Source organism: Brachionichthys hirsutus, unplaced genomic scaffold, assembly GCF_040956055.1.
Source record: "Brachionichthys hirsutus isolate HB-005 unplaced genomic scaffold, CSIRO-AGI_Bhir_v1 contig_769, whole genome shotgun sequence".
Classification (NCBI taxonomy): Eukaryota; Metazoa; Chordata; class Actinopteri; order Lophiiformes; family Brachionichthyidae; genus Brachionichthys; species Brachionichthys hirsutus.
In genome coordinates, this window is record NW_027180320.1 from 633,842 (window position 1) to 648,219 (window position 14,378).

Genomic DNA, 14,378 nt, shown 5'->3' on the forward strand with positions numbered 1-14,378 from the left:
CAACTTTAAATTGTCTTTCAACTTCTTGAATCTGATCAATCATGCAGACCAATGACCATTTCAGTAAAAGCACTTGCAATTAACTTCTGACATTTTATTTAATGTTTAGCGAATGATTCCACAACCAGGCGTGCGTGCATGTGAATGGACCCCATGGGTGCGCTTTGCGGTAACACTCCATTACTTGTCCATTTTCCCCGCACGACTGGCTCGAGCATTTTTCACACGTTAAAATGTGCTGATTACTGCCATAAACACGCAAAGACAAACACTTAGCTCGCTAGTATCCCTGAACCGCGGCCCTCGTCCTGCCCCCCCCTCACTCTGCTGGAGTGATTGCCCTCGACCCTGTAAGGAGACATTGTTTGTTCCTGAACAACAAAAAGGATCAAACGGAAGTAGAGGTACACAGGAAGAGGTGGATGGAAATCTCATCTTCATCACTGAATGGATGCAGCTCCATCTGCAGTTTGAGCGGAGGAAACGAGGAGGACAGATAATGACAAGCAGCGAGACCTTTTTGTTCAACCTTTGGGGGGGTCATTGCTCTGATTACTGAGAAATGAGTCAAGCATGCTTTTTCATAATATTATTTAAGCAGGCTGAACATTACACACAAAGGGCACAACCGATCGGTTCATTATTTGAGCTCAATAGGTAGAAAGATTAAACTATTAAGCTAAAATGCTCAAAGTTCATGGCTTACGGGACTGTTCTGATGATGTCTGGGGGGAAATGATGCTCCTTAATTTGAGATTTATTAGTTATCTCATGATTAGAACCTGCACTGTTCCACACTAGCATTTTCACTGAGGATCTACTCCCCACTGAATAAACAGCATCCACACTTTGGATGCAAAGCTGTCGGCACGAAAGTAAATGGAGCTATAAGAATATAAGGAGCGTGGCGGATCAATGAAGATGAAAACACTGAACAAAGAAGTTAAAATAGGCACTGGAAGGGAACACACAGTTTACTTAACCTGTCCCAACGACTTCAAATGAATTTACCCGAGTCTGCCACGGCAACAGCTCCGATCCGTTCCCAGCGCTCGAGGGGGGAGATGGACGGCTCACACAATTGTCCCCGAGTACAATGACCACAAAGATACGCATCAGTTCCACGAAATCACCCTGGGACCTCGGAGGCTACCCTTACTGTTAGCACAAGGCTAAGGATGCATAGAAGGATGAAAGTCAAAGACAAAAGGGCATGAAATAACATTCATCCAGGAGGCTACCATCTTTACCTGTCCGGCGTGTGTGTGTGTGTGTGTGTGAGAGAGAGGAATGAATCTCACTGCAGCGTTGGTCAAACTTTAAACAGAATAAGCAATGAGGCGCTCCTTCACCTGCGGCTCTGCAAGTACATCCTACATACATATTCAAGAGCGCAGCGGACAAGTCGACATGGAGCACAGCGAGCCTTCCCTACACGACACCGCCGATGGCATGAAAGTATGCTAATGTGTGTGTATCTGTTTACTTCACACACGATACGCCCGTCCAGACGTTCGTTTCCTGCAAGTTAGACAAATGTTCGTTCCACGGCAAGTTGGACAAATGTAAAAGCAGACCAGTGTGTTCAAGGATCAAAAGTCTTTAGGGGGGATTTGACAAACAGGAAATTGATTTGCTCAGGCTGTCTCTTCTCACACTAATTACACAACTAGAAACACTTTGCTCCTGGTTTGTTGTCAGTAATTGACAAAACATTCATGTTTTCACTGAAGTGCAGTCTCAGTGGCACACAGCTGGAGCGAAGCAGCATCTCGGATTCATTCACAATCAGACGGTAATACTCTATGAACGGCCTCGTTCTATAATCTGGATGGGGCCAACACACACACACACACGGCATATTGGGATGCAAACATGATCTGCAGGAAAAGCCAGAGGTCTGTTTGGCCTCTGAAAACCTTAACTAGCTGATGGATCTGAGTGTCAGTGTGACTAAACTGTACTTTCCACCCTCTGATCCATCTTAGAAGTCTGGAAATGTGCGAGTCATGTAATATTAAGCGGATCTGAAGATGCAGAGGAGGAGATGAAATGGAAAAGTGTGGTTGAAATGATGATGAAGTGTGTATCCTGCTGGCGCGCCCGGTGGTTAGAGCTACGACACCCGGTGAAAGTGACAAGGTGGCGATAACTTTCCTCTGATCGGGGGGATGCACATGACAGAGCAGACTCGGAGGCGAACACACTCAGACCGGATGGTCTCGTTTTGATTTTGTCACACACACACACGCTTGCTATGCCTTTAGGTGAGTAGTTCATCTTCTACACCGCTGCCACCCTCCTCCGTCTTGTACATGATCTTCGAGGCCTCAAAGCACAAGCCAAGCATTTACTGTCAAGTATGTTTGATGACGAGTTGAGTCGCAAGCAAAAAAATTTCTTTGCCAATTTGAGAACAAAGTTTTACAAATTAAACCCAATTTATGACCTAATTTTCCCAACATTTTATATAATCCCAAAAATATGAATGGCATTTAATTGGAAACGTATGAACCCTGAATGGTTGGTTGCCGCTCAAGTGGACTAAGAAACGGTGTCAATGTTTCCCGTCATATAAATGTAGGCAATTAATCCAGCACAGGCTAATCCCACTTCTACCAACATGGATTCACTAGTATATTTTTGTTAATTCAACACAGGCCGTATTTATGTGTGAAGATATTTAGATTTGGATGGAATCCATTTCTGCCTGGTCGGTGACAAAGGTGACTGTAGGACAAGGTAATTTTGCTATCCTGCACCTTCTAGTATCTCTCTGTCAGAGCAGCTGAGCTCTCTCGGCATTTAATTCCAAAGTTTACCCCAAACAAACAAGTACTGAAGACACGCAAATAAAAAACATACAAACTGGTTTTCAGCTCAAATGAAACAAAATCCAGACGCTCCGAGGGATTCAGTTTGATCTCGACTTCAAACAATGTAGTTGTTAAAATCAAACAAAAAAATAAGAAGAAAGTCATTTCAATTTCCATTTAATCAAGAATATATATTTATTATAAGATTAACAGGAAATCAAAGAACATTTCAGCTCCTTCACGTGTCCCGCAGGATCGTTTTGCACACCCATGAAAACTCCAAGACAAAGATAAAATGCAGTGCCAATGGTACAGTATCCAAACAAGAGGCCATCACGGAATAAATAAACTACACAACGCATCTTCTCAAGTCAAAACACTTCAGCCTTTTGTCATTACCAGCGTACAGGATGCAATATTTTCCCCAAGGATGATGAAGCCATGTCATGAACATGAATTCATCCGAAATGTTTGTCCAAGCAGAGCAAGCATTCGTGACATCTAAAGCTGTGATTGTTTTGATTAGAGGATTTTATCAAAAACGGCAAATAACTAAATTTATCTGAGGCGTTAACTGAGGCGTTTAGAATAGCTTAGCTGCTGTATAATCTGAGACGACACCTGAGAGCATTTTCAGACCGCCTTTCTAACTCATGGAGATCCTTGTGTTTATGAAATATCCCCCAAACCCTGCACAAACACAAGGAACACACTTTAGTGAGCTTCGCGTAGTACCGGTAGTTATAATTTGGTTATGTGCCTTTATGTTTTGTACTTATGACCAAATTTCACATTCAAATTGTTTTCCCAAACTAAAAATTGTAGGAAAATCTGAATGTTAAAAGCAAATCATGGTGAACACACGTGTGAAGATAGTGTCGTGATGTGGTGAGAAAACATGATGGCCATACAATGGACTTGGGTAGAGGGTGGAGGTAATACTCACCTAACCGTGTACTCAGAGAGATATGACTACGTGCGAGGCGCTACTGTACCGACAGATTCGTGGTTACAGCCAATCAGTCAAGAACGATTGTTTGCTGCTCAATAACATTTCAGTTGTTTTGCTTAACATCCCGGGGAAAAAAGAAAAAGACAGAACATTACCAGCACATGTTTCGATAGGACATCGTACCGAGACCGAGATCGTATAGACTTGCGCTTCTAGTAGCCTTCGTTTTGGTATTAGCCGGTTTGTTGGACAAAATATTTGATGACACTGTTCAGAGAAAGATACATCGTCTTACTTCATATCAGTAATACTCTGGGTAAAGGCTGGCACTGGAGAATAGATCAGTTATGACAATCAACAAAGGCACTTCAATATGCGATTACTAGTGAGTAAAACCCATTTATGAGTCAGAGTACCTAAAATACATAAAAGTCAATAAAAGATTCTGGATAATCACAGGAGGTATTATAAACATGACGATGGACTTCAAGAGCAGGACTGTGCACATTTTGTAAAGAGGAAGGACAAGAGTGCATTTGGAAAGTCTTCCTGAGGTCCCACAAAAATAAAATAGTTTTGGAATAAAACTAAACGCTTCGATAGCAGCACCATAGATGTTGTTTAACTGGATCCTTTGTTTCAAGCTGTTAAAAAGAAAAAGCAAATGGCGACTGGAAGGAAGTCCAACTTCCTGTCTGCAATGGAATGAGTTCAAACTGCGTCTCCATCTAACGAGGCTCCTTTCGATTTGTTGGCTTATGGAATGATCATTTGAAAGAATTTGCACTGCAGGACTTGAAGGTTTCTCTAGAATGCATCAGGAGTTACAGCCAGATGATAAATCAGTTCAGCATCAACATCACAGAATGTGCATGAAAAACAGAATCGAGCAAGAATAAGGCAAAATTCATTGAAACACTTCATGGCGCAGATTTTTTGCTGCTCGTTAGAACAGTCAAGGTCATGTGGTGCTGCTCCTCCAAACACAGAGGAACGTTTGTCTGATGAATAGATTTGCTTTATTATTGTTCATTAGACTGGCAGAGCTCTTTTAAAAGTGAAAATTACTGCAACAAATTTGTAAAAATCTCCATTCTTTCCACACAAGAATGTGGAAAATTCAAGTACATCTGGGGAAAAGTCCTGGATTTTGTTCTATTGCAAGATACTTCATGAATGTCAGTTCTTTTCTACTGTTGTGCAGGATTACCGGGAGTCAGATCTCTCTTGGGTGCAGATTCTGTAGCTCAAGCTAAATTATCGAGCTCTATCTTCTCGTGAATCCTTGGCACACAAGTTAAAAACGGAAGCAATAGATTAAAAACATTCTATATTAAAGTTAGTACCACGTCTAACTGGTCTGCTTGACAGGTTGTACAATTGTCTGAAAATCAGTTTAGTTTCACTCAGTCAACATTTTCCAAAGAGGTTGACTCAAATTTGACACCATGGCTCCTTCAGACATGATCAGAATTCCAGAACTACAGCTCATTTCACGTTTTCTTAAAATAGTTTGATCCTCCGGACTTTGTTCTTCATCATACCTTCAAAATGTGCAAGATGGACTTTGTTCTTCATCATACCTTCAAAATGTGCCAGACGGACTTTGTTCTTCATCATACCTTCAAAACGTGCCAGATGGTGTTAACGGTGATTGGTTGTGTGGGGAGTTCGGTCCACCGAGATCACCTTCAGACGGAACCTGGCGATAATGTCGATAAACTCATCCGTCGATCTGGGAAGGGGCTTGATCAAATGTCAGTTGTGATGACAGGGGTGACCCCATGGATAAGAAGCGTGGGGCCCAGGCCCTGGGTCAGCAGCTCTAATTGGCCCAAGTAAGTGGCGTAACGGCGGGTGTCAGCTGGGGGGCGGGGCAAGTACAGGAAACGCACGGCAGGAGCAGGCTGTGCCGATTCCAGGATCAGCTTATTAACAGATGACAGGTAGTCGTTTGACAACCGCGTAGTGTTGCTTGGGAAGTTGGTAGCACAATCATCATCTTCTTCCACATCTGCACTCGGGCTGCCCTCATCTGGAGCGGAATGAGCAGACTGCGATGAATTCTTCTTGCCCCACGTGCCTTGGCGCTGCCAGTGAAGCGCAACCTGCTGGTCCCAGGGCACGAGGTAGATCTGAGCTTTGATCCTCAACTCCTTCAGCAGCTGACTCAGCTTCTCCTCCGAGCCCCTCAAGCTTCGGCCTTCCTCTACGCACAGGAAGAGACGGAGCTTTGTCTTGCGCCAGGCTCTCACCATGTTGAGGATACAGGCTAGCTGGAGAAGGAACAGAGAGCAGGTATCGACATAGCTACTGCTGTCGGGACGGAGGAGGTTGACCGGCCAGACGTCAACGTACACAGCTCCCCTCGCAGGAGACGAGGCGGGCGGGGAAAGGATCTGTGATCGCTCAAAGTTGTTGAAGTACCGGGCAAGCACCACATTCTTTAGCATCTTCATAGCATCAGCGATGATCGCTACATATTCTTGTGGCCCAAGTACCTTCCCGTCGTCTTGTCCACCGTTGAAACCCCGTAGGGGAGCAAAATGGAAGAGAGGAGAGTGTCGCTCGTAGTCCTGCGAGGCTTCTATGGCACTTGTGCACTGAATGGTAGCCAGCGATGGATCAATCAGTTTGTCATTTGGGAGACAGTCATCATAAAATCCAAGGACTAGGGTGTTCGGACGCATTCCACCTGGGAGCAACGACGAGGGATAGAATGACACCAATGGTATAAATTATTTCACCGTGCTCGCCACTTTTTCCTATGTTAAATGAAAGGTAAGAAGTAGAGGATTGGTTATTTCATAAATTACAAATAAGAGACAGACGAAGAAAACGAGTATTGGCATGAGAGGGAGCCAAAGCAGCAAGACAGCCACAAGGACAGAACAAGAAAGACAGAAAGTTCAGCCTCTTTACAGATACGAGTTTGGTTTTACAATGACCATCGTGGATCGCGAAGGACCAATTACAACCATAAAGCTGAGAACCGCAGGATGTAGACAAGGACTAGAAGGAGAAACGTCACACAAAAGTTGATTCGCCGTTGTGATACTGACCTAGTCCAGAGATGAAGAGGAGATGCTGAATCCCATGACGCACAGAATCAGCCAGGGTCAAGTTGACAAAAGCCTTGATGTTTAGCTGGTCCACCAGCGACAACCAGGAGTCGTACTGGGACTGCAAAGGGTCAGATGGCAACGTGTCTGTGGGGATGATAGAAAGCAAGATGGAATGAAAGGAGAAATATAGCTGATGGTTCAACAGAAGAATAAAAAAAAAAAATCAGATAGGGTAAAAGGCAAAGAAGGCCTGAAACAATTCATGTCCAAATCAGAGAAGAGCAGTCAATATAACTGACACGTCGCGGGTGGGGAAGGCACTTTAGAGATATTTCCCTTTTAGTTTTAGCCGAACCAAACCTCTAAAACTTCAGATTTCAGGAGCAAGCGATGGAAGTCCGAAACATCAAACTCCTTTTCAGTGAAATTATGCCAACCACTACTTCATATATATGAAAACAAAATGCCTCAGCAGCCAGTCATTCAGAAGGTTTGGATTCTAAAGAATGCACGACAACCCTCAGGTTCCCTTCAACACACCTAAAAAAAACCCTCAACAAAAAGTGACTATTTTTAAGTTTAACACATTCATTATATTGTCAGATTTGTGCATACAGACAAAACAACATCTGGGGGGCCAGTTTCTGGTGGGAGAGCTGGATGTCATTGCCCTTACTTAGGTCTCCTAACTGGACATGCCCCAACACGTACAGGCCGCTCTTCTTGATGTCATTGATGAAGGTGATGAGGCCCACGCTGCTGCGAGGGTTGGAAACCATCAGCAGGATCTGAGGCCTCCAGAATTTGACATGGTCCTTCCTCACATCCAGCATCAGGAGGTACTTGCGCACCTGTAGGAGATGGAACGAGGGCTGTTATTGGGAGGTTTGTTTATTTGTTCATATGTAATGGCTGGGGGGGGGGGGTCTATCCCACTGGAGTCACTGACATTCAGACAGCCATGAATATGATGAGGGTGTTCCTATAAGAGAGATGTCTCTGCAGCCATCTGAGACTGAGTCTTCCACTTTAATCACACAAAACCCGCTCCCTAAATTAATTTCTGCAGGCAATATAAATTGCGCACATATGCTTGTCAAACTTGCAAGAAAGAGCCACAATTTGTTTATTTATTTATACTTTTCCAGCCAAGAATAAAACCCTGAAATGCTTCAGGGTTTTAATTAAGCAGGTAGAAATTGGCCATATATACATTTTCTTCATGTCTTCTAATGCATTTAATGTCTGGCTGAGTTTGTGTGCAGAAAGGGGAAGCAACTTTCATGGATCATTAGTGTACAATGTTTTTACATGAGTTTATGCAACCACCTGAATTTCAGGCATATAATGAATGTCATTGCATGCAACTTCTTATGCAGTGAAAACAAATCAGTTAAACACTTTAAAAACAACAAAGTTAATGAGCTGACCTGATGCAAAAAAGATAAAAGCAGGTAGTCAACACTGCCGTTTCATCCAATTTCAGTTTTTCTTGTTTCATGAAAAGAGGAGCTGCAGTAGTTAATAAAGGTCACCTCTTACTTACCTGATTAAATTCACCTTTGCTCCATATCACTACCCCTCAGCACTCCGTGGCAGTTCCGTTGAGAAGCTTGTCATACTCTTGGGTTTTTGTGCTTTATTTGTGCTTAACTTAAAACCAGCCATTACATTTCTAATGAACATGCTTGATTAATTGGACTTGCTAAATTGTCACCTCATTCTTATTTCATATTCAACAAGCTAAATCTGAGCTCTTGTTTAAAACTATAAAAAAAAAATCCCCGATTCAGATTATTAGCAAAGTTTAATGCCCGCTAGAATAATCCTGCCAAAATTAACATAGCCTCCACTGCCTAGGTAATTATAACATTAAAACCATCGTGAGACCATCTCTTTTGGGTGCCATGACATATGACACAACCTTAGCTGTGGTTGGCACGGTCTCCTTAGTTAGGTTTCGTTTAAATGTATTGTTGGTCTCAGAAGGTTTACAATGTGTACTTAATGTTAGCATGGCAAATAGTGACTACCGGTATACTTATATTGCATATAGCAGTTTGAGCAATCATAAGCCAGCATTCACACACATTCAAAGCCCTGTTAGTGTTAGAAACAAATCAAACCTCAATCAATATCCAAATGAGGGTATCAGACCATGAGAGGGCTCAAAGTTATGTATACACAAGTGTCAATAGCACAAATGATCACCCATCTGTGATTGCTAATGGGTGTAAACTCCAGCCCCGAGTGTAGATCAGTATTATAATGCATACTCTAACACAACCATCATTAGGATTCTGAATGTGTGTTAATGAGGTCGCACCAAGGTACCATTATGGAAAGGTAACCAAGTGGAACCAACCATTAGAGCTAAAACTACAGTCCACGGGGAATGATTAACACTCAGTCTATACGTTCATTGGAATTGATGACCATCACACCAGTGGCGACATGTCCACCATGTAAATGCTGCTGCATACACTCTTGTGGAGATGAAGGAGAACTTTTAGGGATGATTCAGTTTTTCAAGACTTTAAGAAGAGAGACATACAGAGTGGAAACTATAGGGGGGTAAAGCTATGGGAAAAGGTGGTTGAGGCTAGACTAAGGACAGAAGCAAGTATTTGTGAGCAGCATTATGCCAAGGAAGAGTACCAGAGATGCAATGTTCGCATTGAGTCTACCAATGGAGAAGTACAGGGAAGGTCAGAAGGAGCTGCATTGTGTCTCTGTAGATCGAGAGAAAGCCTATGACAGGGTGTCTGGAAAAGAACTGTGGTACCGCATGAGGAAGTCTAGAGTGGAAGAGAAGTATGTCAGAGTAGTTCAGGAGGAGCTAGAAGTGGCGGCGGTTCTCCTTGGGATTGACCAGGTTGGATCGGATTAGAAATGAGACGATAAGAGGGACAGTGAAGGCGAGACGTTTTGTAGATAAGGTTAAAGACGCCAGACTTCAATGGTTTGGACATCACCAGAGGAGAGACAGGGACTATATATTGATAAAAGTATGGAACCGCCAGGGAACAGGGCTAGAGGTCGACCCAGGAGAAGATACATGGACGCTGTGAGGGAGGACATGAGAGTGGCTGGTGCTGGGGAGGACAATGCAAAGGACAGGGCAAAGTGGAGAGGGTTGATTTGCTATGGCGACCCCTCATGGGACAAGTCGAAAGTACAGTAGTAGTTTACACTCTTGCGTGATCATTATTAAAACTGGAGTGAGTTATACAGTCAAGAGAATGAGGGACAATCTGACAAGCACTTCAAGTAATCACCTTCCATTTAGACAGAGGCGAGTGGAGCATTATTCTTTTAAAGAAGCAGCCCTTAGTCAAAACTTCAATTGGAGAAAACCCCACTCAAGATTCTAAATAGTAAGTGACTCGCATGAAATACTTTCTGGAGGAGCCTGATAAACCTGAGGTAAGAAAGTTTTAGTGAAGTGAAGGAATGACAGTTTGTGTTTCAGCTCCTTTTGAGATGGGAAGTGAAGAGCGGTGATGCCAACGACCCTCTTGGCAGGACAACTTTGCCTCCACATCCTGAAGCTACTGATCACACATGTGTCCATGGACCCATCGATCAAATATGAAGATGCAACACTTTCCAACATTATTACCGTCATAATCCGCATGACCATTGCCATTCTCCCATCGCTGTGAAGTGAAAAAATAATAAGATCTTCCACTCATCTAATCATCCGTCTCCATCTCTCCTCTTCTCATTCATCAGGCTATCATCACTTCTGTCACTTCAGTCTCATCCATCACGTAGTTTCTCAATCAGTCATCCCCTATCCCTGAAAATATTTGGTCTCCATCTTTCCTTCTTGTGATACCATCGGAATTTCTAGTCTGTCATTTTCTTTTTCTTTGTTCTTTTTCTAAACAATTTTCAGCTCCAAGCAGCAGTTCCTCCCATGTCTGCGTCAATGTCACCCAGTTGGCGTCCAGCCACACCGGCTACTGTTAGAGGGTGCAGGGACTGAAGATGAATGCATGATATGTACATGCACACGCTTGACTGCTGTTAGACACGTTTGTAGAAAAAAAAAAAAAACCCCAGTTATAGCCTCATTTCTTAGCCATCATCTCTTTCTTACAGCTTGTCCCGCCAGGGGTCGCCGCAGCAAATCAACCTTCTCCACTTCGCAGTGTCCTTTGCATCGTCCTCCCCAACACCAGCCACTCTCATGTCCTCCCTCACTAATTCCATGCATCTTCTCCTGGGTCGACCTCTAGCCCTGTTCGCTGGCAGTTCCATCCTCAGCATCCTTCTACCGACATAGTCCCTCTCTCTCCTCTGGACATGTCCAAAGTCCAAACCACCAAAGTCTGCTCTCTGACCTTGTCTCCAAAACGTCCAACCTTCACTGTCCCTCTTATTGCCTAATTTCTAATCCTATCCAACCTGGACACTCCCACGGAGAACCTCAGCATCTTCATCTCGGCCTCTTCTAGCTCTTTGATCACTTTTGTATTGGCAATACAATATTAATTATTATTTTGGTGAAATAAATGACTGCCAAATCACAAACATTGTAAGACGAAATCTGATTTATAGCTCCTGTCGCATACTGATCTGTATGCAACCGATCGTTTTGTGTTCGGTAGAAGGATGGACACGGCTTTGTTCACAAAGGCCCCTCTCCGACCTTCAATGCTTTATTACTGCTGTTAAGTGTTACTCGCACCGATTTTAAACATTCCGTCATGATTTGAAAACAAGAGCAACAACCCAGTTCAAATCAGGGCTGCAGTCACCTAAAATCCTCGGTCAGCTGTTAGGCATCTTAATCTTCAGGAACATTGATCCAACAATCGACCGCTTGATCAGAAACAAATAAAACATCTTCATATTACCAACTAATCATCCTTCAAGTTTTGTTTGGGATCGTTTCAAGTGTTTTGTGCCGCAGCTGCCGTCTCCAATCTGAGATGAATAGTCCAGGAGGAGACGGAGAACAGAATGTAGGAAGGAGAAGGAGGACAAGGAAGAAAAGCGCAATAACTTTAGTGGCTGTAATAATGTTCCTTCCTCTGACAAGTTGCTGGCAAACTCTGCCATCCCCCTCCCCCGACCAGAACCCCTTGGCAACAGGCCCTCCTGGCAGAGGTGCCCCCTCTCCTTGAGAGCAACAGGCTTTTCTGAGTTGTAAGATGTAAAACCTGTGTGCATGTGTGTGTCTGGTAAACCTGATAAATGTGATGGATAGCTGCTGGAATGTAAGGTAGTGTGTGTGTGTGTGCGAGATTGAGGGACAATGCGCCTGTATGTGTGTGCGTGCTTGTTTGCTAAACGCGGAGGGTTTGGCCGAGGGAGGGGCAGTAGAGATCAGTCTCTGTGTGTGTGTGTGTGTGTGTGTGTGTGTGTGTGTGTGTGCCTCTACAAACTTGATAGAAGATTGCTTGGCAGGGATACAGGTTCTTGTAAAGCTGAGAGGATGACATTTTAGTTGCTCTAGTAATGACAATGCAGGATTGAGAGCGAGCGTCTGATTATGCGTGTGGGTGGGTGCGTGTGTGTTTCATACCTGGTGGAAAATAAGAGCCTGGCTGATGTAGCCCCAGCTGGAGGTGGGACTGAGGTAGTGAATCAGCAGAAGCAGCAGCAGCATGAAGGCGATGCTGGCCGAGGCGTAGACGGCGTTGATTAGAAACATCATGATGCCGCATCCCACAATGCCCAGCACACAGGTGTGCCAGGTGAAGTACCGAAAGGTGGGCCTGTGTGGAGGACAGGAGGAACACAGATGTCACCCGTTCATCAGTAAATCAGAAAGATTTGATGAAGGCAACGCTTTGATATTTAATAATTTATTCACATTCCATTTAATCATCCCCCCCCCCCCTCTGGTAAAAGTAGTGTCTAATATTTACAATGTCCTCTCTTCCTAAAAGTCTTCACTGGGCTATTAAACAATTTCTAAAGCATAATAAAATAATGCAACCAAGCAACAAATCAATTTATAACAGAGCTGTAGTAATCAATTGTTTGATCAGAAAAAAAAAGACTTTACTACAAAAAGTAGAGACTATGAAGTACAGAACCACTGTTAGAGTGAACATTCACCAACACAGACGATATGTTAATTTAAGTAGTCGCTACACTCACCAAAAAAAACCCATTTAGTTTGGCTTTTGATGGAGTTCCAGTGTCACCTTAATCCCCCCCCGCCCCCCTCCAGAGCCTCTTGCACCCGACAGAAATAATATTCTTTAGGAAACTTCTCAGGACACTTGATATCTGCCCTTGGGTTAGACCAAATATTTCATACTAGTCCATTTCTGCTGAGACTGTGAAGGTTGTTACCTCAACTCAACGGTCATCTTAGACATAATTAAACAAACATTGTTCTTTCGTTCCGTATCACCCAAGGCTCGAGTCATGACTCATTGTCTGCCTTTTGAACTCGTAGTTTCAAAAAAAATATCCCCTCTCGACTCAGAGTATATCATTGTCTGGCATTTGTTAGTGATGCTTCAGCAGATAGGGCCGCTTCTATCTGGTGTCCCATACGACGACTGGAGGTCCAATTCTAATTAAGAGCGTGTGGCAGCTTCAGCCATACAGACAGACTCAAGGGCAACCACCGTAGACGCATTCATACTCTCAGCTGTAATAACTGCTACTTTAGCTGAACTATAAATTTGGCAAGGCAAACAAATAACTTTTTAATTAAAATTTTCAATCACTTTAAACTTGAGTAATGCAATTTGAGCCTTAGCTCCACTGAAATAGTGAAGTTGTATGAGAAGGTCAAATAACTACAATGTCACTGTTTAATTAGTGCTGGGACCAAAAAAAAGAAAAAAAAAGAACCGAGACTGCATGTAGATAAACTCAAGATTAAAGTAGACTTTTACATGTTTGTGTGCGTGAGCTTTAATTCTATTATGAATTAGTTGTTTTCATTGTACCTGTTAAAATGCATTTATCAAATTACAGCAGTCAGGGAGTTATAAGCCACAAAGGGGATGAAATCACTCCCATCATGTAATCGGCCACAATTCCCCTGCTCCATCTGCAGCAATGTGGCTAAATAGTGATTAAAGTAGTCCCAGCTGTAATCACACTTCAGCCTGCATTGGTAAAATAACAGATTCAGATGACTTAGGAGGAGGAAAACCTGCTGCTGTCATGGACATTCAATTAAAAGTGGAGAGAAAGAGGGATAGACGGACAGCTCCATTATAAGTCGTCCTCTTAGTTTAAGTTGACTTTATGATGGCAGGGCAAAGCAGAAAGGGAGGGCTGTAAAATGTCAACTAAAGGTGACTAAAGGAGTGACAATTCACCAGAATCACAGGATTTCTGATTGAATTTGAATTATCAAAACCCAAGTCCAATAAATTACCCGTCATTCCTTTGTAGCTGCGTTAGCATCTATGGATGACAATTTTACTGTCACTTTTTCTATCCCATTCACCCCAAAAGAAATGTCTCAGGTTACCTATTGGAGGGATTGCAAGAAATATGATCCAGACGACAAGCAGGATGATACTCCTGTTTTTTGTGTGAGATACATTTACAGAGTTAATG

The 14,378-nt window shown here is 43.2% G+C and overlaps 1 protein-coding gene across 3 annotated transcripts in view; it reads right to left on the reverse strand.

Annotated features, from left to right (window-relative positions):
• Positions 1 to 5,519: 5,519 nt before the first annotated feature.
• Positions 5,520 to 14,378, reverse strand: part of LOC137912657 (solute carrier family 12 member 9-like) — a 32,501-nt gene continuing 23,642 nt past the window's right edge. Inside the window, exons 10-14 of one of the 3 annotated variants that reach the window (XM_068756798.1) lie at positions 12,370 to 12,562; positions 7,510 to 7,684; positions 6,831 to 6,977; positions 5,848 to 6,463; positions 5,520 to 5,742 (exon numbers count right to left, since the gene is read on the reverse strand). In XM_068756798.1, the coding sequence (XP_068612899.1) occupies positions 5,520 to 5,742; positions 5,848 to 6,463; positions 6,831 to 6,977; positions 7,510 to 7,684; positions 12,370 to 12,562 (1,354 nt within the window). Of the gene's footprint in view, positions 6,464 to 6,830; positions 6,978 to 7,509; positions 7,685 to 12,369; positions 12,563 to 14,378 lie in introns of all 3 variants that reach the window. The other 2 variants (XM_068756797.1, XM_068756796.1) reach the window with 2 other exon arrangements.